Source organism: Martes martes, assembly GCF_963455335.1.
Source record: "Martes martes genome assembly, chromosome: 17".
NCBI lineage: Eukaryota > Metazoa > Chordata > Mammalia > Carnivora > Mustelidae > Martes > Martes martes.
In genome coordinates, this window is record NC_137905.1 from 18,729,228 (window position 1) to 18,753,588 (window position 24,361).

At 39.9% G+C, this 24,361-nt stretch overlaps 2 protein-coding genes across 2 annotated transcripts in view; one reads left to right on the plus strand and one right to left on the minus strand.

Annotated features, from left to right (window-relative positions):
* The window catches only part of LRRC36 (leucine rich repeat containing 36), a gene marked incomplete at both ends in the record, with an annotated part of 43,630 nt that extends 26,507 nt beyond the window's left edge, over positions 1–17,123 (minus strand). The window contains 4 exons of the mRNA XM_080828755.1: positions 224–320; positions 1,333–1,525; positions 4,047–4,174; positions 17,054–17,123. Of these exons, the coding sequence (XP_080684881.1) occupies positions 224–320; positions 1,333–1,525; positions 4,047–4,174; positions 17,054–17,123 (488 nt within the window). The remainder of the gene's footprint in view (positions 1–223; positions 321–1,332; positions 1,526–4,046; positions 4,175–17,053) is intronic.
* Positions 17,124–17,286: 163 nt separating this feature from the next.
* Positions 17,287–24,361, plus strand: part of KCTD19 (potassium channel tetramerization domain containing 19) — a gene marked incomplete at both ends in the record, with an annotated part of 29,867 nt that continues 22,792 nt past the window's right edge. Inside the window, 3 exon segments of the mRNA XM_080829035.1 lie at positions 17,287–17,360; positions 17,362–17,386; positions 22,899–23,195. Of these exon segments, the coding sequence (XP_080685161.1) occupies positions 17,287–17,360; positions 17,362–17,386; positions 22,899–23,195 (396 nt within the window).

Consider the following 24,361-nt stretch of genomic DNA (forward strand, 5'->3'; position numbering starts at 1 on the left):
CCAAAGCAGACCCAATAGTTCAAGAAAGCAGAAATGTTCCCTCTGAGGGCCAGATTCTCATCCCGGATAAATTTCAGTATGTTGAATAGATACGTTTTTTCCTGATCTGAGGATTCTTACAACTTGTGGAGATTTCTGCTGAAAATGAAGACATTAAGTAGGAATTCACTGCTATCTATGTCTGAACCAAACTAACACATTTTTTAAAAAGTAATTGTCTTACCTTTTTTCCACCTCTAAAAGAAAATTTTCGCTGTTGCCCAACTGACTAAAATGCAGCTTGGCAGCTTTTCTCTCACTTTCCCGCACAGCTCGGTCATCTGGAGGCAAAAACCGTGGTCTGAGCATGTTTCTTTTTTGGAGTAAACAGTAGTGGGTCAGAAAACCATATTCACAGAGTTAAAAACTAAAGATCAGTCTCATATGCTTTTGTTAGAGACAGGTCACAAAATAATGCTATTATGTTGTCACTGGAGCAAGTAGTAACTCAGGGAGACTACAGGGATACCATAGCAACAACTGCCACATAGGTATAGCTACCACTGCAGGAAAGTAGAGTTTAGGCAGCCAACAATCCAAATGGCCTAGTAGTCTGCTGAAAGTTACACTGTTTCTGATGGGGCGCCTGGGTGGCTCGGTGGGTTAGGCCTCTGCCTTTAACTTGGTTCGTGATCTCGGGGTACTGGGATAGAGCCCTGTGTCAGGCTCTCTGCTCAGTGGGAAGACTGCTTCCCACCACCCCCCCGCCCCCGCCTGCCTCTCTGCCTACTTGTGATCTCTGTCAAATAAATAAATAAAATCTTAAAAAAAAAAAAGTTACACTGTTTCTGAAAGAAATTAGTTTCCCCACTAAGCAAGAGAAATCTTGCTTTCTCCAAGAATAAATTCAAGTTTATATGAGTAAGAAATGTATACTCAACAATAAAATTATAAAGAAATACAGACTAGCTCATTTGAAGGGATATTTATTGTTCCTTGTCAACGAAGCCCCAAAGAGTTGTTGTATTCATTTTCTATTGCTAATATAGTTGCAAATTTGGGGCACCTGGAAAAATAAATCTCAACCTGGAAACTCTTTGTTGGGGAGGAAGTGGTGGTGAAACCATCAACTGAAGAAAACTAAAGCTGGAAGTAACTGATAAAATCATAGATTGTCATTCAATAAAAAAAAGGACTCGTCATACATCCTGCCAACACAAAAGAATTACATAAATATTGACTAATAGACAAATATATCCTGCCAGTGCACACTGTGGGCCAACACCCAAAAGGATAGGAGGCAGCTGGTTTAATGTAAATTCTGGGTCAAGGAACAGGGGAGGAGGGTCTCACCCAGTTTCTCCAGAGTTTGTAGCGTGTACACAGCAAAGAGCCTATAATCTGTATCTTTCCTGACAACAGGATTGAGTCTCAAATCTAGTTCTCTGAGGAAGGGTAAAGGCTGTAGGCGGGACACCTCCACTAATGAAGGAATGTTGTTATAATATAAATTCAGGTCTTGGAGTGAACATAAATACTGGATGCCCTGCAAGGAAAAGATCACATTATGAAACTGCACATAGGTAAGGACTAGGAATCTCATAGATAAAGGTGGAAATATAACTATTACTTCCATCCTTAAACATGTTACCTGAATCATCCACGAGGAAGGCAGGTTTGAAACTCTTATTTAGATGCCTAAGAATAAGAACAATCAGCCCACAGGCACTAGATGTATTGTATATTTAAAAACCTTACATGGAAATATCTGCAGTCAGATATTTGCAGTCAGATATCTACTTCTGTTGCTCCCCGATCACTCTCCCTTCCAGTGGCTAAGCTAAATCACTTTTGCCCTTCTCTCACCCTTGCCACATCCACTCTCCTGACCCCAGAAACACATCAATTTTCAAGAGGAAAGGAGATAGGCAAAAAAGATAGTCCTGAGGAAGAAGAGTATGATTAAAAAAAAATTAAGTGTGTGTATGTTGTGTGTTCTTGTATCTCAGTGCCTCATGTTTAGGGTCAATGGAGTATGTGGGAAAACAAAAAAACACTGTATCTAAGTCTTCCTTGTTGGAACAGTCTAGAACCCTTCTTGTCCTTGTTTCCCCTTCCAGAATTACCCCACTCCTCCATTTCTCTGGGATACTGGAGAGGAAAAGCCACAATACGCCTTCTTTGCTGAAATCTACTATTGAAAATAATTGTTTAATTTTCATGCATTTGGCTAGTTCTGCTTTTGCCCAACATTAAATTTCAGAACAGTAATTTAAAACATGTACATAATGTAAAATCACATCCTTTTATAGTAAAACTGCATACCATAGAAGGAACTCTGTCATTGAGAGTAATTTCAGTAAAATTATTGTGTATCATGAATTTATAAAATAATGTTTTTTATTCTTCTGTTATTCAAAACCACCATTCTCTTGTTGCAGAAAATTTAAAAACTCAAAGATACACACAAATCATTTCTGAATAAAGAACCCAGTTTACACTTCGATTCATTTCTTTCTGGCTTTTTTGGATTCCATTAACTTCTACATTGTGAAATGGTCAGTAGTTAGGAATAGTTGTCAGTGACTTTGGCTCCACTCTCAGGGCAGTACACCATTAGGACTCTCTTTAAATGTGTCTAATGGCCCAGCTCAAGTAATCTTTTAATGTCTCTCAGTGTAAAAGTCAAGAAAATGACTTCTATCTTCCTCTCACTTTTCCCACTTGGCATGAATTCACATTTTCCCCAAAATTATACTAGAAATAATCACAAAACATTTATCCCCTGAGAAAATTAAGTAAATGATTCAGAACTGCTAGAGATGAACATATGTAGATAAATCATAGATGCAAAAAAATGGAGAAAACATTTACTAAGTGCTTCTTATATGCCAAACAGTGTACACATGTTAATCTTCACAATAGTTTTTTTGCTCAATTTACAGAAGTAGAAAGAATGCGAGTATAAAAACAAATTATGGCAATGTCCACTCAATTTTTTAGCATGAAAATTAACAAGCAAACATGCATACATACAGGTGAAAAGAGGAGACCTAAGCAAATCTGAACTAATGCTTTCTGAAACTGAAGGGCCAAATATAAATGGCTGCTACCAAAGAGTCTAACAACCTAGTTTAACTTGCAGCTTCTGCTTTTCCAGTCCTAGCTGGAAATCTTGCTTGAACTTCTCTTTTAGGGTCCTTTGTTTTAGATTTGGGTCTGGCCTGTCTTGTTGAATAAGTATCCCCTTAAAAGCACAAAACTAGCAGGATAATCCAGGAGATGATTAACTAATCCTGAATAGCATTTGTGAGTCTTTCACCTTGAGTCTCGCAAAGAAGGGCTTAATCAAGACAGGCATATAAGTGGGTAAAATGGGAACACGAAGGAGAAATACCATTTGGGGGTCTACCACAAAGAAGACAGAACTTCCACCTCCGTGTGTGCACACTTATGTTTGTAGAGCTCTTTGTGTATTTGCTAATCCTCACACTGCTCAAACCTGCTCCTGTCCACTTTCTTGTCTTGCCCTCTGCTCTCCCATCCCCTGATCTAGAGATTTTTCTTTGTTTCCAAGACCACCATTTCCTCCTTCTTGAAAAAACCCACAGTAATAATCTAGCTCAATGTTTCCGTACCATGTACCAACACCATCAGAATCCTCCAGGTATACCATGAGCCCACCCCTGACCTACTAACTGAGAATCTCTCTCAGAGTAGCAACTAAGAATCTGTACTTTCACAAGTGCTCCTTATAACTTTTTACACACATTAAAAAATATGTCCTATTGCCTTAGCCTGTTACCATTTAATATAATTTTCCCCGAGTACAAAAGAAAATTTCCCCAATATTTTACACCAGAAAATTTCAAACATAGAATAAAGCTGAATGAGTTTTCAGCGAATAATAAAATTTCATTTGAAAACACTTAAAAGGAAGATCCTATATTCCCCAGGCTGACATTATCTCTTATTTCTTCCCATCAAAACTACTACGACAACTACTACTAGTAGTACTGCTAAAATAAATTGGGTTGAAGTGACTAGTCATAGAATATAGAACTTACCTTCAGGCTTGTGATCAAGTTTCTTGATAAATCTAAGGATCGGAGGTTTTTAAAATTTCTGAAGGCATCACCAATGGAATGAATTTTTCCAGCATAAGATCCCTGCAATGAAAGAGACTCCACCAATTCTGAAAAGAGATCACCAGTAGATATATTATGAACTCTGCTTAAACAACAGAGTCAGAGAACATAGCTCTTCCTTCCTCCCATACCCCATTTGTGAAAGGACCTACATCCAAGATTCATAAGATCAGATTTTCCTTTTAAAAGCAGTGATATTGGGGTGCCTGGGTGGCTCAGTGGGTTAAAGACTCTGCCTTCGGCTCGGGTCATGATCCCAGGGTCCTGGGATCGAGCCCCACATCGGGCTCTCTGCTCAGCGAGGAGCCTGCTTCCTTCTCTCTCTCTCTCTGCCTGCCTTTCCACCTACTTGTGATCTCTCTCTCTGTCAAATAAAATAAAATTAAAAAAATAAAAATAAAAATAAAATAAAATAAAATCTTAAAATAAATAAATAAATAAATAAATAAATAAATAAAAGCAGTGATATCAGGGCACCTTGGTGGCTCAGTGGGTTAAAGCCACTGCCTTCGGCTCAGGTCATGATCTCAAGGTCCTGGGATCGAGCCCTGCATCGGGCTCTCTGTTCAGCAGGGGGCCTGCTTCCCTTCCTCTCTCTCTGACTGCCTCTCTGCCTATTTGTGATCTCTGTCTGTCAAATAAATAAATAAAATCTTAAAAAAAAATAAAAGCAGTGATATCACTTAATACAATGAAACCAAACCTCGATTTTACAGCACCCTTGTGTTTCTCTATTTATCTGCAGGATGTAACATGACTTCAAAAGTTCTCAAAACAAATTTAAGAAGAAAGGTAGCAATCCCACTGCTGGGATTTAGCCCTATAAATCATACTCAAAAAAACTTTGCCAGTATATATAATATATACACGTGGGTATCAATTGCAGAAAGGTTTTAGGATCATTTTTAAAAAGAGAACAAAAAAAAAAAAAGGAAAAAACGATCACAGGGTCTACCCACAGAAGAGTAGAACCTGGTGTCCTAGATAACGGTAGATGGATACAATGGACAAAGTACTAGATCTGTGGTTTTCTGTAAGTAATTTACTCTCCCTGTACTTCAGATTCCTTATCTGTAAAATAGGGATAACAATAGTATTTAACTCATAAGATGCTGTAATGATTAAATAAATATATATACAAAACTTAGAACAGTACCTGATACATAATTTCTATGTAAGTGTTAATTATTGTTACGATTTGTAGGTGATCATATGGAAAGATCTCTAAGACAGTGAGGGAAAAGTACCTATGTGTGTAACTATTTTAAAGAATATAATGTATGTTTACATAATATATCATATATATGGAAGAAAGTCAACTAGACTTCTAACAGCACTAAAAAGAGGAGAATCTCAAAATTGTCAATAGGAACTCACTGTGGTGGGCTAAATACAATGGCAATCAAAACTGGAAGGAGGTTCTGCAAGATCCAATTTGTAGGCGAGTGCCAGGAGACTGCAATGAAATAAGGTTTAAGGTGCTAGAGCAGTCTGGACCCTGAAACTCTGAAAAGTAATAAATTGAAGATCGCTTTCAAGACAAGACCCACATCAGGGAGAAATTAGTGGGAGTAGAATCCACATTGAATGGGATAGAAACAACAGGTTCCAAGGAAAGAGAAGGTACAGGTACAAGCCGGGAGAAAAGCAAAGATGGCAGATATCAGGACACATAAAGCTCCATTTTTTAGCACTTTGTGAACATAACAGAAGAGGGAGCTCTAAAACCCTGAAACTAGAAAAGCTATTCTGGCCTACCCTTATCATGTAAAAGTACTGGAAAACTTAAGGCACTTAAAGAGCCACAGGAAAGGATTACAGTCATTTTATATGAGTTAATAAAAGAAAAAAGAGGGGCGCCTGGGTGGCTCAGTGGGTTAAAGCCTCTGCCTTTGGCTCAGGTCGTGATCTCAGGGTCCTGGGATTGAGCCCCACGTTGGGCTCTCTGCTCCCCGGGGAGCCTGCTTCCCCACCCCGCCCCCACCTGCCTCTCTGACTGCTTGTGATCTCTGTCAAATAAATAAATAAAATCTTTAAAAAAAGAGAGAGAGTAACATCCCTAAAGAATGAAAGCCCTCGGGGCGCCTGGGTGGCTCAGTTGGCTAAGCGGCCGCCTTCGGCTCAGGTCATGATCCTGGAGTCCCAGGATCGAGTCCCACATCCGGATCCCTGCTTGACAGGGAGTCTGCTTCTCCCGCTGACTTCTCTCCTCTCATGCTCTCTTTCTCACTCTCAAATAATAGATAAATAAAATCTTTAAAAAAAAAAATAAAAAAAAAAAAAAAAAAAAAAAAAAAGAATGAAAGCCCTCTAGAAAGATACATTACAAATGAAAACTGTAACTTAATATTTTGAAACAAGTAAAAGATATAAAAACAAAATGTAGCAGTTGTCAAAGTGTGGTCCCCAGATTGCTGAAGGTCCCTGAGACATGCACAGGGGTCCACAAAATCAAAACTATTTAAAAAAAAACTCATAGTAATATTAAAATATTAATTAGCTTTTCCAGTGTTGCACCTATGCTGTAAAAGCAAAACTACTGGGCCTTAGGATGACCAAGGAACACTCACAGTCATAGTGTTCTTTACCATCACATACTTGCAATTTAAAAAAAAATAGTCAGTTTCACTTAAGAATGTCTTTTTTAAAAAAATATTTTATTTATTTATTTGATCACAAGTAGGGGGAGAGGCAGGCAGAGAGAGAGAGAGGGAAGCAGGCTCCCCGCTAAGCAGAGAGCCCGATGCAGGGCTTGATCCCAGGACCCTGAGATCATGACCTGAGCCAAAGGCAGAGGTTTAATCAACTGAGCCACCCAGGTGCCCCAAGAATGTCCTTTAAAAAGCAGTAAAAATGGTTAATTTTATTAATTTTGAAACTTGAGCACATGTCCTTTTTATTTGTATGACTAAATGAGAAATAAGCACGAAGTACTTCTGCTGCATACTGAAGTATGGTGGATGCCCTGAGGGAAAACATTTGTGTGAATTTTTTAGATTTATTTATTTATTTGTGAGAGAGAGAGAGAGAGAGAACATGCAGAGGGAGGGGCAGAGAGAGAGAGAGAAAGAAGAAGAATCTCAAGAGATTGAGCGTGGAGCTGAGTATGGAGCCAACAGGGCTCAATCTCACCACCCTGAGATCATGACCTGAGCCGAAATCAAGAGATGGATGCTTAACCGACTGAGCCACCCAGGAGCTCCAGTGTGATTTTGAGATGCCAGCTTCACTAGCTACTTTTTATGTGGAATACCATTTTTACTTGAAAAACCCTGATACATGATGGTTAGTCAGACTTGAATATTTGCAGACATTTTCTTGAAAACAAAGTAAGACGGTTATTTCAGGAAAACAAGTGATAGACCTTTAAAGATCTTTCTAATGAGATTGATGACATTTTTTAAAAAAAGGTTTTATTTATTTATTTGAGAGAGAGAGACAGAGTGGGTGAGAATGAGCACAAGGGGAGAGGAGAGGGAGAAGCAGTTTCCCTGCGTCAGCAGGGAACACAACGCGGAGCTAAATCCCAGGACCCTGGGCTCATGACCTGAACCAAAGGCAGGCTTTTAAGCGACTGAGCCACCCAGGTGCCCCAAGATTGAGGACATTAACAAATGAAATTTTTATTTTATATGTTATCCAGAATGAAATTTATCAGCATTTGAAAGACCTACATAACTTGGTGAGTTAATATTTTTCAAATGACCAATGCATGATGTCACAAAATCATGCATTGGTAAAAGATCCTTTTATTTATTTATTTTTAAAGATTTTATTTATTTATTTGAGAGAGAGGCAATGAGAGAGAGCATGAGCGAGGAGAAGGTCAGAGGGAGAAGCAGACTCCCTGTGGAGTCTGATGCGGGATGCGATCCCGGGACTCCAGGATCATGACCTGAGCCGAAGGCAGTCGTCCAACCAACTGAGCCACCCAGGCATCCCTAAAAGATCCTTTTAAATGTGAGATGTGGGACGTCTGGGTGACTCAGTCGTTAAGTGTCTGCCTTCGGCTCAGGTCATGATCTCAGGGTCCTGGGATCGAGTCCCATGTCGGGCTCCTGCTCAGTGGGGAGCCTGCCTCTCCCTCTGCCCTCCCCCCTGCTTGTGTGCCTTCTCTCTCTCTCTCTCTCTCTCTCTCTCAAATAAATAAATAAAATCTTAAAAAAAATAAATGCAAGATGTGCCAATGGATTTAATGCAACAAAGTACAAAAAGTACACTTTTTAAAAATATGGTTTCAGATTCCACATACAACTAAACTTTAAGAAACTACCAATTGTCCAGTTTTCATGTCATATCAAAGAATATATCCACAATTCATTGAAAATGCTATTAAAGCACTTCCCCCTTTTTGAATCTCTTATCGGTGTGAGGCATTATTCTTAAAAAATATATTTCAGTCGGGGGTGCCTGGGTGGCTTAGTCAGTTAAGCATATCCCTTTGGCTCTGGTCATAATCCCAGGGTCCTGGGATTCAGCCTTGAAGCCCTGTGCTGGACTCTGTGCTCAGTGGGGAGACTGCTGGTGGGGGGGATTCTCTCTCTTCCTCTCCCTCTGCCACACCCACTGCATGCGTGCACACTCCCTTTCTCAAATAAATAAATAAATCTTAAAAAAAAAAAAAGGTTAGTGGTTGCCAGAGATTACATACTAAATGATTGCAACTATATGACATTCTGTAGAGAGTAGTAGGAGAAAGATGAGTAGCTGCTAGAGGTTAAGTGGAAAGGGAAAGACGAACAGATGGAGCACAGGGGATATTGAGGGCAGTGAAACTATTCTGTTTGATACTAGCTGATAACATCACAAAAAAACCACCAGATAATTACATACTTCATGATAGAATATATACCCTCACCTATGAAATAATGGTATACACATGACACTACATATTTGTCAAAATCGACAGCATCGAACAACACAAGGAGTGAATCTTAATGTAAACAACAGGCTTCAGTTCATAATAACATATTGGTATTGGTTCATCAATCATACCAAATGTACCACACAAATGCAAGGTACTAATAATAGGGGAAACTGGGGAGATGTAGGGGAAGTGTGAGGGGCGAAGAGGGAGCTTTTACAGAACTCTCTGTATTCTCTGCTCAGCTTTAAAAATAAAATCTATTAATAAAAAAAAAGAAATGAAGTACACACATATGTTAAAATATGGATGAACCTTAAAAATATCATGCTAAGTGAAAGGAGCCAGATAAAAAAGGCTATATATTGTATGATTATATTTATATGGAATATTCAGAACAGGCAAATCCAGAGAGACAGAAAGCAGATTAGTGGTTGCCAGGGGCTCAGGGGAAGCTAGAAATGAGAAGCGCCTGACTAATGGGTATAAGGTTTCATTTGGGGCTGATAAGAATGTTCTGGAACTAGATAATGGTAATGGTTAAGCGATGAACTAAGTGGCACTAGATTACATACAATAATTTTTGTAGTATATGAATTATATCTCAAAAACTTTTTTTCCTGACTTTGAGTGCAGCATATTGGTAGTCCCGTTGTATGAAATGATCTGGTACCCTAAGAATCTGTTATCATGGGACAAAAGCTAAAGTCAATTATAATTTCTATCAGTGCCCTGCAGCATTTCTCATGCCTTTCACTGCAGTCTGTGTAGAAGAGCAGACATTTTAATATTTTTTTAAGGGAACCAGAATTATCATTCAAATGTTAAACAGCCACAGTGATATTCTTTTACAATTCATATCAAGTGCAAGTTCTTAAGAGATTATGCATTCAGTTTCAATGTTTATAAAGAGAGGGAAGGCAAATAGATCAGAGATAGAATCAAACACTGCCTGTCATAGATGTCAAGAACAACAGAATAACCCTCCAATTTTAATATATGAGCTATAGAATCCCAATGGGTCAAACCATATTTTACTCGTGAAAACAACAGATCAAGTAAATAATCTCTCCATAGAAAACCATTCATAGCTCCCTTGGAAACTAAATTCATAATCCTTAATAAAGCTTGTTTATAAAAAATAAATAAAGCTTGTTTATAATGATGAAAGAGTTTCAAATAAATAAAATTAAAAAACTCTCAAGAGGAGCACCTGGGTGGCTCAGTGGGTTGAAGCCTTTGCCTTGGGGCTCAGGTCATGATCCCAGGGTCCTGGGATTGAGCCCTGCGTTGGGCTCAATCCCAGGGTCCTGGGATTGAGCCTGCGTTGGGCTCTCTGCTTGCTGGGGAGCCTGCTTCCTCCTCTCTCTCTCTCTCTGCCTGCCACTCTGCCTACTTGTGATCTCTGTCTGTCAAATAAATAAAAATAAAATCTTTAAAAAAAAAAGGGGGGGGGGCGCCTGGGTGGCTCAGTGGGTTAAAGCCTCTGCCTTCAGCTCAGGTCATGATCTCAGGGTCCTGGGATCGAGCCCCGCATCAGGCTCTCTGCTCCACAGGGAGCCTGCTTCCTCCTCTCTCTCTGCCTGCCTCTCTGCCTAGTTGTGATTTCTCTCTGTCAAATAAATAAAATATTAAAAAAAAAAAGCTCTCAAGAGTCAACCTGAAAGATTTCCCACTAGCTAAAGTTGGGACAAGTTCAGTAGCAATTATGGTAATAATTGCAATAGATTAGAACACAACAAAAACACTCAAATCCATGAATTTATAATGACACTAACAAAACAAAACAGTTTATTGGTCACCTTTAGAGGATATTAAGAAAAAAACTAATTTTTCCAAAAATTGAAAATAAGCTGAAAAAAAGATCAAAATATTTATCCTGTCTTTCCTGTATAAACTGTGCCTCAAGATAACCAAATAGTTAACAGGAAATGTCTTTTTATATGTCTTACAACTAATAAAAATAGAAGACAATTAGAAAATTATCATTTTGCAATCCCTAATTAGTGAACTTCACACAGTCATGTTTAATAGCTGATAAATCACAAAAAGACCACCAGATAATTATATACTTCATGACAGAATATATACTCTCACCTATGAAGTAGTCTTGCAAAAAACAAACAAACTTGAATCAAATCAAGCTTCACTTAACTAGGAATTCATAGGAACAAGAACAGGGGAAAATGTTAAACATCTTAGGAATGTAATGAGCAAAATCCAGACTGTAAGAAACTATTCAGGGCAAATGGCATAGTTTCTTTAAGGATAATAGAAAATGCAAGGAAAAAAAGAATGGGGGACCTATGGATCAAATAATATTTAAGACAAATATCAACTGTATAATGCTAAGTAAAATAAGTCAAAGAAAGACAAATACCTTATGCTTTCATTTATACGTGGAATTTAAAAAACAAATGAGCAGAGGAAAAAACAAAACAAAACAGAAACAATCCAAGAAACAGACTCTTTTAACTATTGACAACAAACTGATGATTGCCAGAGGGGTGAATGGTACATAGATCCTGATTCAGAAAAATTTTATAGGTATTGGTGAAATGAGAAAACTGGTTGCACATGTGATGATATCAAGAAATTACTATTAAGTATTTCTAGGTTTATAAGTGATTATTTTTATTTTTTAAAAGATTTTATTTATTTGAGAGAGAAAGAGTGAGAGGGGAGAAGGTCAGAGGGAGAAACAGACTCCCTGTGGAGCTGGGAGCCCAATGCAGGACTCGATCCAAGGACTCCAAGATCATGACCTGAGCCGAAGGCAGTTGCTTAACCAACTGAGCTACCCAGGTGCCCTATAAGTGATTATTTTTAAAAGAGTTCTTTTTTTTTTTGAAGATATATAAATAAAATATATATGGGTTAAATCATGACAGTAATTTGCTTCAAAATAAATAGTGCGGGGGTTTAGGGGTGGGTAGAAGTTAGGTAAGGTACAGATGAAAGAAGATTGGCCATGAATTGACAGTACCAGTTGAGGTAGGGTGATGGGAGTTCATTATTCTGTTGTCTCTACTCATATATATTTATATAGTGCCATTAATTTAAAAAATTGTAAAATAAGTGATATATGCTTGTATATGTAGAGAATATTTCTAGAAAACTATCCAAGATATTGCTAAGAGTGATTGTCTTTAGGAGAATTGGCCAGGTCCAGGGAAGGGGGAGTGGTGGTCAAGACTTACTTTTCACTGTTTATATTACCCATATAATAAATTAAGTGAATTATTTTTAAAAGCCAAAGAAGTGGGGCGCCTGGGTGGCTCAGTGGGTTAAAGCCTCTGCTTTCAGCTCCGGTCGTGATCTCAGGGTCCTGGCATGGAGCCCCGCATTGGGCTCTCTGCTCAGCAGGGAGCCTGCTTCCTCCTCTCTCTCTGCCTGCTTCTCTGCCTACTTGTGATCTCTGTCTGTCAAATAAATAAATAAATAATCTTAAAAAAAAAAAAAAAAAAAACTTGTTCTTGGGATGCCTGGGTGGCTCAGTTGATTAAACGGCTGCCTTCAGCTCAGGTTATGATTCTGGAGTCTCAGGATAGAGTCCCACATCAGGCTCCCTGCTCTGCAGGGAGTCTGCTTCTCCCTCTGACCCTCCCCCCTCTCATGTTCTCTCTCTCTCCCAAAAAGTAGATAGATAAAATCTTAAAAAACAAACAAACAAACTTCTTCTTGGGGCACCTGGGTGGCTCAGTCAGTTAAGCATCTGCCTTTGGCTCAGGTCATGCTCAGGAGGGGCTTCTCCCTCTCCCTCCACTCCTCCCCCTGCTTGTTCTCTCTCTCTCTGTGTATGTGTGTCAAATAAATAAATAAAATCTTAAAAAACAAAAAAGGAAACCCACTAAAAAACTTGTTCTTGATCCCACATCTAATCCTATCCTACCTAATATGCTATGCCCCAGCTAATATTCTACTTCTGTGTTCTCTTTTACAGCCACATTTCTCAGGAAAGTTCTTACCTTCACTATCTCTTCTGCCTCATATATCATTCCCTTTTCATCCCAGCCCACTCTGGCTTCCTCCTTCCCATTCTCTTGAAACTCCCCTAAACAGGGGTTCCTGGGTGGCTCAGTGGGTTAAGCCTCTGTCTTTGGCTCAGGTCATGATCTCAGGGTCCTGGGATCGAGCCCTGTATCAGGCTCTCTGCTCAGTGGGGAGCCTGCTTCCCCAACTCTCTCTGCCTGCCTCTCTGCCTACTTGTGATCTCTCTCTCTCTCTCTCTCTCTAATAAATAAATAAATAAAATCTTAAAAAAAAAGAAAGAAAGAAACTTCCCTAAACTAGTTAAAGTGACCAATGAGTTCCACGTTGCCAAATCTAACAGACATTTTTCTGCTTGCTTAGCCTATCAACAGCATTTGCCACAGCTGACCATTACTTCCTTGATATACTACCCTTTCCTAAATTCCAAGACACCATGTCTTTCCTTCTCTATTCAAAGTCTAAACATTGAAATACCCCAAGATTAGTCTTAAGCCTTCTTCTAGGGGGCCTGGGTGGCTCAGTTGGTTAAGCAACTGCCTTCAGTTCAGGTCACGATCCCAGAGTCCCAGAATCGAGTCCTGCCTGGGGCTCCCATCTCCACGGGAGTCTGCTTCTCCCTCTGACCTTCTCGCCTCTCATGCTCTCTCTCACTGTCTCTCTCTAAAATAAATAAATAAAATCTTAAAAAAAAAACAAAAACCTATTCTCTTTTCACATTCTCTAGTTAGGTGAGTTTATTACCCATTCCTATTGCTTTAAATATTACTTCTTTGTCGATGTCTCCCCAAATTTACAACTCTAATCCTGACCTCTCTCCTCTGAGATCTAGACTTGTATATCCAGTTACCTACTAAAAATCTTACATTTGAATGTCTAGTAGGTATTTTAAACTTAACATGTTCAAAACAGCACCCTTGATTCCCCTTCCCAAGCCAATATTTCCCTTAGTCTTTGTGCTTTCTCTAAATAAATAGCACCATTGTCCCCTCAGTAATAACTGAAACCAAATCTAAGTGTTATCTTTAAAGCCTCCCTTTCCTCATCTCCCATACTGTTTTTTTTTTTTGTAACTCTTCTCTTATCTACCCACAAAATACACCTTGACTCTGTCCCCTTTTTATCTCCACTGTCATCCTCCTAGTCCAAGCCATTCATTATCTCTTATCTGGACTACTATAACAGGCTTCTAATGGGTGAGAGTCATATTTTAAAAATAAGTATTAGATCAGGACACATCCCTGCTTAAAATGCTTTCATGAAAACTGACAAGATGATTCTAAAATTTTAAAAGAGAATAAAAGGCTAAGAATAGCCTAGACAACTTTGAAGGAGAAAGAGGAAAGTAAAGTGAAGGAGGGCACTGACTTTACCAGTTATCGAAACCTACTGTTAACCCATAGTAATTAAAAAAGCATGATACTGATGTAGGAATAGACAAACAGAACAGTGGAACAGAACAGAGGGCGTACAAACAGATTTACAAAGGAACTTGGAATATAGCAGAGATACTATAAATAGGTTCTGAGGAAACTGATTATCAGTATAAAAATACAATTATATCAAATCACACATTGTATATAAAAATAAATTCCAGTTTGATTAGACTTAAGGAAGAGCAAAGCAGCAGAAATTTTAGGAAAAAAAAATTCATCGGTATAGGGAAAAACTTCAAAATTAAGACCAAAAAATCACAAATCATAAGGAGAAATAAACTTGACTACCTTAAGATGAAACTTTTCTGCATGACAAAGGATAATTTAAACATGTATGGGAAGGGTACCTGGGTGGCTCAGATGGTTAAGTGTCTGCCTTCGGCTCAGGTCATGATCCCAGGGTCCTCGGATTAAGTCCCGCATCGGGCTCCCTGCTCTGCGGGGAGCCTGCTTCTCCCTCTCCCTCTACCACTCCCCCTGCTTGTGCTCTTTCACTCTCTCTTTCTCAAATAAATAAATAAAATCTTTAAAAAGCCTATGGGAATTTTTTAGTACAGGGAAGTATAACAACGAACATATAAAACAGTCTATAGGGCGCCTGGGTGGCTCAGTGGGTTAAAGCCTCCGCCTTCAGCTCAGGTCATGATCTCAGGGTCCTGGAATTGAGCCCTGCATCCGGCTCCCTGCTCAGCGGGGAGCCTGCTTCCCACCCCCCCACCCCCCCCCCGCCTGCCCCTCTGCCTACTTGTGATCTCTGTCAAATAAATAAATAAAATCTTTTAAAAAAAATAAAATAAAACAGTCTATAACTGCACCACAAGCTCACAAGAGTCTCCCTTTGGACATTAAAAAGAAAGAAATACTTATTACTTAGCCAGAAAATTCCAACAGTAAAGTACAGAATAAAAATAAAAGCCTTTCTTCCCAAAGATGACCACTGTGTTTTACTTAATTTTATAATGCATATACCAGCTCATTAATTTAATTGAAATTATCTGTTTTATTGATTAAAAAAAGCAAATTGCCAAATAATAGATATGCTCTTATACCTTAAAAAAACACCTATGTCTGTACGTTTGTATAAGTAATGGAAAATGTATGGAAAGATGGAGAGGGAAGAACATTCTTTTACCTTAGATAGTTCTGGATTGCTTGAATTGTCAGAATGAGCACAATTAATTTTGTTACTCAGACGACTGTAATAAAAGAAGGAAACAAAAACAAGCAAAAAAAATCTGCCATGTGCCATTATAGCTGGAGAATGTAAGAAGTACATGCCCCACCCCCAACAGAAAAAACTGAATCAATATTCTTCTTTTAAAAAGCAAGAAAAGTACAAAAGTGTGTCAAATCAATGAAGCTTTTCTTAGCTAGCTTGTAAAATAAGAGAGCTCAAAGTACTCTGGAAAAGAAAAAATAAACCTGAAATATCTGCGTCAGTCTATTCATACACACACCACATCTCTAACTTTGATTGGGGTGGAAGGATTTCCAGAGGAAGAAAAGATTAATAACCTCTTTGTTCATTTATGTAATGTCTGTTACTAGCATGCACTAGTTTTTATAAATTTTAAATAATTTTTAAACAAAATAAACCTGAATTATTTCATATTCCACCAATACGGAAGTAAGAAAGGCAACTTTTTGTTATGGTTAGAACGCAGGCTCTGGACTCAAGAGTCCTGGGTTAACAAACCCTGGCTGTGTCACTTTGGGCAGGAGACTAAAACTAATTTTAACATATCTGTAAAATAGGCACAATAACAACATCTGCATTACAGGCTTGTTATGGGGATTAAATATTGCGGGGGAAGGGGGTGGGCAGGAGCATTTAACTCAGGGCCTGGCATTAAGGATAGAGTAAATTTAATAAGGGTAAAAGCTGAATTAGGAACGCTGATAACTTTCCCAACAGGTCTACTCCTTAGACACTCAGAAAACAAGTTCTGCGAATCCGAGCCCAGGTCAAAGGTGGGGTACGCAGTTCCTCAGCCAGTTCTCTCCAGCGCCTTGAGAAACCAGCCGCTTGCCCTTGCTTTCACAACCGAGGCCCCTTTCAGAGAGTCTCTTAAAAGGAGGGCACACATTCGGATGGATCAAAGAAATGGCCAAGTTCTTGAGGCAGAGACTAGACGAAGAGAGGGACTGATAAGGGAACATCCTTTCTCATTTTACCCCAAACACCCTTTCTCATTTCACCGCAAAGCCTTCCTGGGTCTGAAACTTTCAAAAAATGCCAAACGAACGCCCGTCGTGCCCTCCTCAAGAGCAACCGCGACCTCCAAAGCGCTTCTCAGCTCGTCCCTTCTCCCGCCAATGGCCCTCTTGGGGCTCCGTTTCCTTCCATTAGCTCAGACTCTGTCCAGTTCTTGGTTTCCGGCCGTAGTGTCCTGTTCATCTACTTTCTCCTCCACTTCAGACTCCGTTCGTCTCCCTCAATTCCTCGCCCTCCTCCCCACACTCTCAGGTTACTTCACGACTCTTCTGCCTCAATAACCCCTCCTCTGCCTCAGGGACCGCTCCTCTGCCGCCATTCCCCCGCGTCAACCTCAGGTTCCCCCACCTCTACCTCAGTTTTCTCCCCTCAGCCTCCAGGCCCCACGCTTCCCGCCCAGGTCCTCCGGTCCTGGCCCTACCGGGTTGCTCCAGACTCAGCGCCCCCAGGCGGCGGATGCTTTCCTCGTCCAGATCCCACTGCTCCGCCATCCCCGCCCGCCCCTCACCTGTCTCGGTCCACGAGACAGGCTAGCGCACGCCAGGTCCCGCCCCCCGCCGCAGGCCCCGCCCCCGCCCCCCGCGTGCCGCAGATCACCCCGGGCCGTTAGGTCGCTGATCGCGCGCCTGCCCGCCTGCTTCAAGAGTCCCAACTATGGTATGGATCCCGTCCTGGCGGGGGCGCCAAAAACACCAAAGCGGCGAATGGGGAGGCGATGTGGCCAAGGGTTAGGGACCTGGTTCTGGGACACGGGATGGGATAGGGCCCCAGCTTTGAAGGGTTTGGGGTCTGGCTCTGTGGGGTTGGAAGAATGCGCCTGTTTTGAAGGATGATGTGTTCTAGTTTGAGGTTCTGGGGGACTTCAGGTCTGAGAGGTGGAGGGTATGCCTCTTAACGAGGTGAAGTTCTTGATGTCTCAGCGTTTGGAGCTGTTGACTCTGAGACAAGGCGGTGGCCAGCGGGGGAGTGGTGGGGAGGTGTCCAGATCTGAAGGAGTGGGGTAGGGGATGGGCGGGGGCAGCTCTCTGAGGCATGATAGGGAGGGAGCCCCAGATCTGACCGTTGGTGAACTTGGCTCGGAGGAGTTGAAGTCCTGTCTTTAGATGATGAGGTGGTTCTAGCTCTAGAAATTGATTTGGAAGTGCTCCTTTGGGAGGGAGGAGCAGTGCGGAAAGGAGAAATACTCTTTGGAATGGGCTGGAGATGATTATGCTAGGGCTACCCCATTTCCTATAGTCAGTTTGGCAAGAAGCCTTTTGTCCTTCAAGTGCTACAGGTCCCCAAGCTTGCCTCTGATCGAAGGTTCTGCCCCGGCTGGGATACTTCTATGCTAGCAAACTCCTGTGCAGTCTTTGGAAAGAGAACTCTAGAAAGAGTAGCCACATCCTTTATCCCTACCCTCACTCCAGCAGGCATCTCTTGGGAGCCCACCTGTGGATGGGTCATGTATGTGTAAGGAGGAGGCAAACTCTTGACCCAAGACACTCTTGTCAAAGCCTGTCCTTAATAAGAAAAGAGGACTGAGAACAGAGCTGTGACTCACCTTCCAGGAGTGGGTTTTCTTTGGCAACCAAAATCTGCATAGTAGGAGCACTTACACTGAGCTGCCAACCAGCTAGTCACCTTTAAGAAAAACAGAAAGCAAAAATCAAGAGTCCTTGCATATTTATGCTTTCTGGTCTAGGTGGGACCCTTATTTACCATCAGCTTGTCATGCTCGGCTGTAGCAATTTTTAAAGAGGGCCAGGACTCAAAAGCCTAGATTAGTTCATTAGATCGGCTTTTCTTCCTGAGCTTCCGTGAATCATGACACCATTTAAAGATCTGTAATCTTTCTCATGACCCCTTTAACTCTTCTAGCCTCAAATGTGGCATATATAATTGCCCTTCTTTACATCTGAATATAGACCAGGTTATTTTAAGAGAAAGGAACTCCACCCACTTCTTTGTTGTATGCATTTATTTTCCTTCCTCAGCTGTCAAAACAGAAGATACAGGTTTTGCTGGAGAAGTGGGCCTTCCCTCTCTTTAGCAACCACCTCTTTAACACTCTTCCCCCCCCAACATTTTAATGCAAATTTTGAAAAATTCAGAGAGGGTGAAAGAACTATATACCCACTGCCTGCATTCTACAGTGAACATCTTGCTGTATTTATCACATGTCCATCTTTCCATCCCTTTACCAATCCATATTGGTTTGCTGATGCATTTCAAAATGTTATAAACATCAGTACATTGCACCCCCATTGCTTCAGCATGCATAATTTTTACTTAGAATTCAAAATTATTTAATGGTTCTTTTTAAGGTGCAATTTTTATGCTCTTTACCACCTTTTAAATTTTGTTTACAAGAGTAGTGGTCCTTGAGTGTTTATTTTAAAATCTGATACAGATGGTTTGTATGTTTGTATGTTCTACTTTTCTATAGTGTTGATAAGCTAAGTCATCTTTTTTTAAATTCTTTTTTTATTAACATATAATGTATTATTTGTTTCAGGGATACTGGTCTGTGATTCATCAGTCTTAGACAATTCAGAGCCCTCACCATAGCATATACCATCCCCAGTGTCCATCAACCAGCCACCCCATCCCTCCCACCCCACTCCCCTCCAGCAACCCTCAGTTTGTTTCATGAGATTAAGAGTCTCTTGTGGTTTGTCTACCTCTCTGCTTTCGTCTTGTTTCATTTTTCTCTCCCTTCCCCTATGATCCTGTCTTGTTTCTCAAATTCCTCATATCAGTGAGATCATATGATAATTGTCTTTCTCTGATTGACTTATTTCACTTAGCTTAATACCCTCTAGTTCCATCCACATCGTTGCAAATGGCAAGATTTCATTTTTGATGGCTGCATAATATTCCATTGTAGATATATACCACATCTTTTTTGTTCATTCATCTGCTGATGGACATCTAGGCTCTTTCCATAGTTTGGCTATTGTGGACATTGCTGCTATAGACATGGGGTGCACGTGCCCCTTCAGATCACTACATTTGTATCTTTACAGTAAACACCCAGTAGTGCAATTGCTGGGCCATAGGGAAGTTCTATTTTCAACTTTTTGAGGAACATCCGTACTGTCTTCCAGAGTGGCTGCACCAGCAATAAGCTAGGTCATATTGAAGCAAAATAGTGGACTTACATGAATAGATAACCTTGAACTTTTAACAATGGGCTGAGGAAGGTTAATGATTTTGGCTGCCTTTGTATATACGAAAAGGAAACCACAAAATTCAGGTATTCTGCTACGGCCTCAATAACGTAATGTCTTTGCAGGTATGATCCCAAGAAAGCTCTGCATGCACTCAGAGGGGTAGGGAGCACCTCCTCATAACTCTCGCTCTCTCTCTTTTTTAAAAGTTTTTATGTATGTATGTATGTATGCATGTATTTGAGAGAGTGAGAGAAAGAGCAGAGAGAGGGGCAGAGAGGGAGGAGGAATGAAAGGATCCCAAGTAGATTCCATGCTGTGTGCGAAGCCCAACGCAGGGCCTCATAACTCTGTTTTAAATGGCTTTATTAAGAAATAATTCCCATACTACAACTTATCATTGAAAGTGTACAGTTCAGTGGTTTTTAGATATTCACAGAGTGTGCAACTAGTATCACAATTTTACAACATTTGCATTATCTGAAGAAGAAATTCCATACCTGTTATTAGTTACTGCTCATTTCCCCCACAACCCCTCTAGCCCTAAGCCACCACTAATCTGTTCTAGAAATTTGCCTATTCTGCACATTACACATGGATGGAATCATGTAATATGTGGTCTTTTGTGTCTGGCTTTTTTCACTTAGCATAATGTTTCAATGTTCATCTGAGTTGTAGCATGTAGCAGTACTTCCTTTTTATTGACAAATAATACTCTATTGTATGGATACACTACTTTTCATTTATTCAGCAGTTGATCAACATTAGGTTGTTTCTAATGTTTGGCTCTTATGAATAATGCTTCTATGAACATTCATCTGAAAGTTTTTGTGTGGACATAGGTTTCATTTCTCTTGAATTTATAACTAGAAGTGGAATTGCTGGGCCGTATAGTAACTACATGTTTAACATTTTGATGAACCACTAAACTGTTTCCCAGAGTAGCTGTACCACTTTACACTCTTGCCAGCAGTGTTAGAAGGTTCCAGTTTCTCTAATCCTTGTCAACACTTGTTATCTATCACTTTGATTCAGGTCAGCCTACTGGGTGTGAAGTGGTATATCATTGCAAGTTTTGATTTGCATTGCCCTCATAGCAAATGATGTTAAGTATATTTTCATGTGCTATTGATCATTTATATATCTCCTTTAGAGAAATGTCTTTTTAGATTTTTTACTCCCTTTTAAATTTGATTGTCCATATTTTTATTATTTATTATTGAGTTGTAAGAGTTATTTATATAGTCTAAATATAAGTTCTTTATCAGATATGTGATTTGCAAATATTTTGTTAATATCTGGGGTTGTCTTTTCACTTGCTGACATCTTTTGAAGCACAAAAGTTTTTAATTTTGATGAAGTTTTATTTGTTTGTTTCACTTGTGTTTTCTGTATCTCATCTAAGAAGGCATTACCTAATCTAAGATCATGAGGATTTTGTGTTTTCTTCTAAGGGTTTCATATTTTTGCTCTTAATTTTAGGTTTGGTCCATTTGGCATTAATTTTTGTGTATGGTGTGAGGTGGGGGTCTAACTACTACTACTTCTCCTTCCTCTTCTTCTTCCTCCTCTTTCTCTTCCTCCTCTTCCTCTTCTTCCTCCTCTTCCTCATCCTCCCTCTTCCTCCTCCTCTTCTTCTTCCTCTTCCTCCTCCTCTTCTTCCTCCTCCTCTTCCTCCTCTTTCTTCTCCTCCTCCTCCTCCCCTTCTTCTTCTTCTTCTTTTGCACTTGGATGTCCAGTTGTCCCAGCACTATTTTTTTTAAATATTTTATTTGTTTATTTGAAAGACAGATCACAAGTAGGCAGAGAGGCAGGCAGAGAGAGAGGAAGGGAAGCAGGCTCCCCGCTGAGCAGAGAGCCCAATGCGGGGCTCGATCCCAGGACCCCGGGATCATGACCTGAGCTGAAGGCAGAGGCTTTAACCCACTGAGCCACCCAGGCACCCCCCAGCACTATTTTTTGAAAAGGCTATTCTTTACCCATTGGATTGCCTTGGCTCTCTTGTAAAATTCAATTAACATAAATGTAAAGGTTTGTTTCTGGACTTTCAATGGCATTACACTTATCCCTATGTTTTCCTTATACCAATAACACATTATTTTGATTACTATAGCTTTTTAGTAAGTTTTGAAAGTGGAAAGTGTGAATCATCAAATTTTGTTCTCGTTGGGGTGCCTGGGTGGCTCATTCGGTTAAGTGTCTGACTCTTGATTCCAGGTCAGGTTAGATCAAGCCCCACTTTGGGCTCCAAGCTCGGCAGGGAGTTGACTTGAGATTCTCTCCCTCTGCCCCTCCCCTCACTCTCTCTGCCAAATTAATGAATTAATTTTAAAAATTTGTTCTCCTTTTTCAAGAGTTTTTTTTTCTATTTGGGGTCCCTTATATTTCTATATGAATTTTAATGTCAGCTTGCCAATTTTTGCACACACACAAAAAAGGCAGCTGGAATTTTCATAGGGACTATGTTCAATCTGTAGATTAATTTGGAGAGTATTGCAATCCTAACAGCATTAAATCTTCTGATTGGTAAACATGAGATGTTTTTCCATTTACTTAGGTCTTTTAAAATTTATTTCAGCTATGTTTTGAACTTTTCAGAGTACAAGTATTACCTTTCTTTTATTAAATTTATTCCTAAATATTTTGTTCTTTTTGATACTGTTGGAATAGAATTGTTTTCTTAATCTCATTTTTGGATTGTTCATTGCTAGTGTATTAAAATCCAGATGAGGGGCACCCTGGGTGGCTCAGTCAGTTAAGCATCTGACTCTTGATTTTAGCTCAGTTCATGATCTCAGCGTTGTGAGATCAGGCCCCTCAATAGGCTCATGCTGGATGTGGAGCTTACTTGAGATCCTCTCTCTCCCTCTGCCTCTGCCCACTCCCCCAACTCTTGCACACACACACTCTCTCTCCCTCTCAAATAAATACATAAATAAAATTTAAAAATAAAAATACAATTGATATATCTTTCACCCTTGTTGAACTCATTTCTAATAATTTCCTAGTGAATTCCTTGGGATTTCATCAGCAAATAGTCTTACTTCTTCCTTGCCAATATAGATGCTTTTTATTTCTTTTTCTTGTGTAGCTCTGCTTTCATTCTTCTTTTAGGAGGAACCTGGCATGCCTCATGAATCAGCAGAGGATTTGTTTCATTTCAACGTTGGGGGCTGGCATTTCTCAGTTCCCAGAAGCAAACTCGCTCAGTTTCCAGACTCCCTGCTATGGAAAGAGGCTTCAGCCTTGACCTCTTTGGAAAGCCAGAGGCTATTCATCGACAGAGATGGTTCCACATTTAGACATGTGCATTATTACCTCTACACTTCCAAACTCTCCTTCTCCAGTTGTGCAGAACTAAACTTACTCTATGAGCAAGCACTGGGTTTGCAGCTGATGCCTTTGTTGCAGGTAAGATATTCTTGTCTTCTAAGAGTGATCAGAAACATAGGACTTGTATCAATCACTAAGTGTTGGGTCCTTTCATTTATTGGTTGCTGAGATGACCTTTTAATGGGGAAGTATGATGAATGAGTTAAAGTAATAAATAAACTGAATAAACGATTTCATCCTGACTGTGCCTTACCTCTACCAGTAGCCACCACATTTCCAGGATGGGACTTAACCAGCTGCGGAGTTGGTTCCTTGACTCTTGGAAATCGTATTTTAACATTCTTCTTGAATCTTAATTTTTCTCCAGACTACAGAAACCATTTCTATAGCTTATCTTAAGTAATTTATTCTTAGTTTTTGGACAATGATTTTCCTTTTAACCTAGAAAAGCTAAATATTATGACTGGAAAGGACCATTGGCCATGCTCCACATTAATCCCACTGTCTGGACAAAGTGTTGTTTATGGGATCCATCTCCATAAGCACTGACCCGATAAGTCACAGTTCAGCTCAGTGCACTACCAGTTGTGCCTCCCCAACACCTCTTAGAAGAAAATGGAGGTAGATCGTGCATATCTGGGTCATATAGGAATGAGAACATTTCACACTGAGTGTTTTTGTAGGTATCCTTACTAAATAACTTAATGTTTTTTCTTAAAAGCTATTATATATTTGGAAATCAAAACCCTAAAAAAACCCTTAACATATCCCAACACAAGTTGTTGTGGTGGTCCTTTCTTTTTATTTTTTTAAGGCTACCTACCTGAAATAAAAATTTTTTCAACTACCTCTGCAATGGAGTGCTAGAATAATTACAAGTGGCTTCAAAAATACTTACATACCCTGGCATATCAAGATTGCTGATGACTCTACACCAAAGCACTGACTGTGGGGAAAAGGAAGGAGTCACATGTTCATTACAGAAAATCAAAGAGATCAAGGCAATTTTTTGAAGAACCATTTTAAAGAACACAAGCCCGTTATACAAACAGTTTATAAAGCCCTTTAATTCCTTTCCTATCCTCACTTTCCAAACTGAAACAAAATCTATATGGGAAGCAACTTCAGAATAGGAGGTAGCAACTCACAGGCCAATGAGTGGGTCCAATTCCAAAGTTCCAAGTTGTGTGAGCAGTAGAACTATTTGAAGAATCATGTGGATCTGCTTCCCTAAAGATACAGTA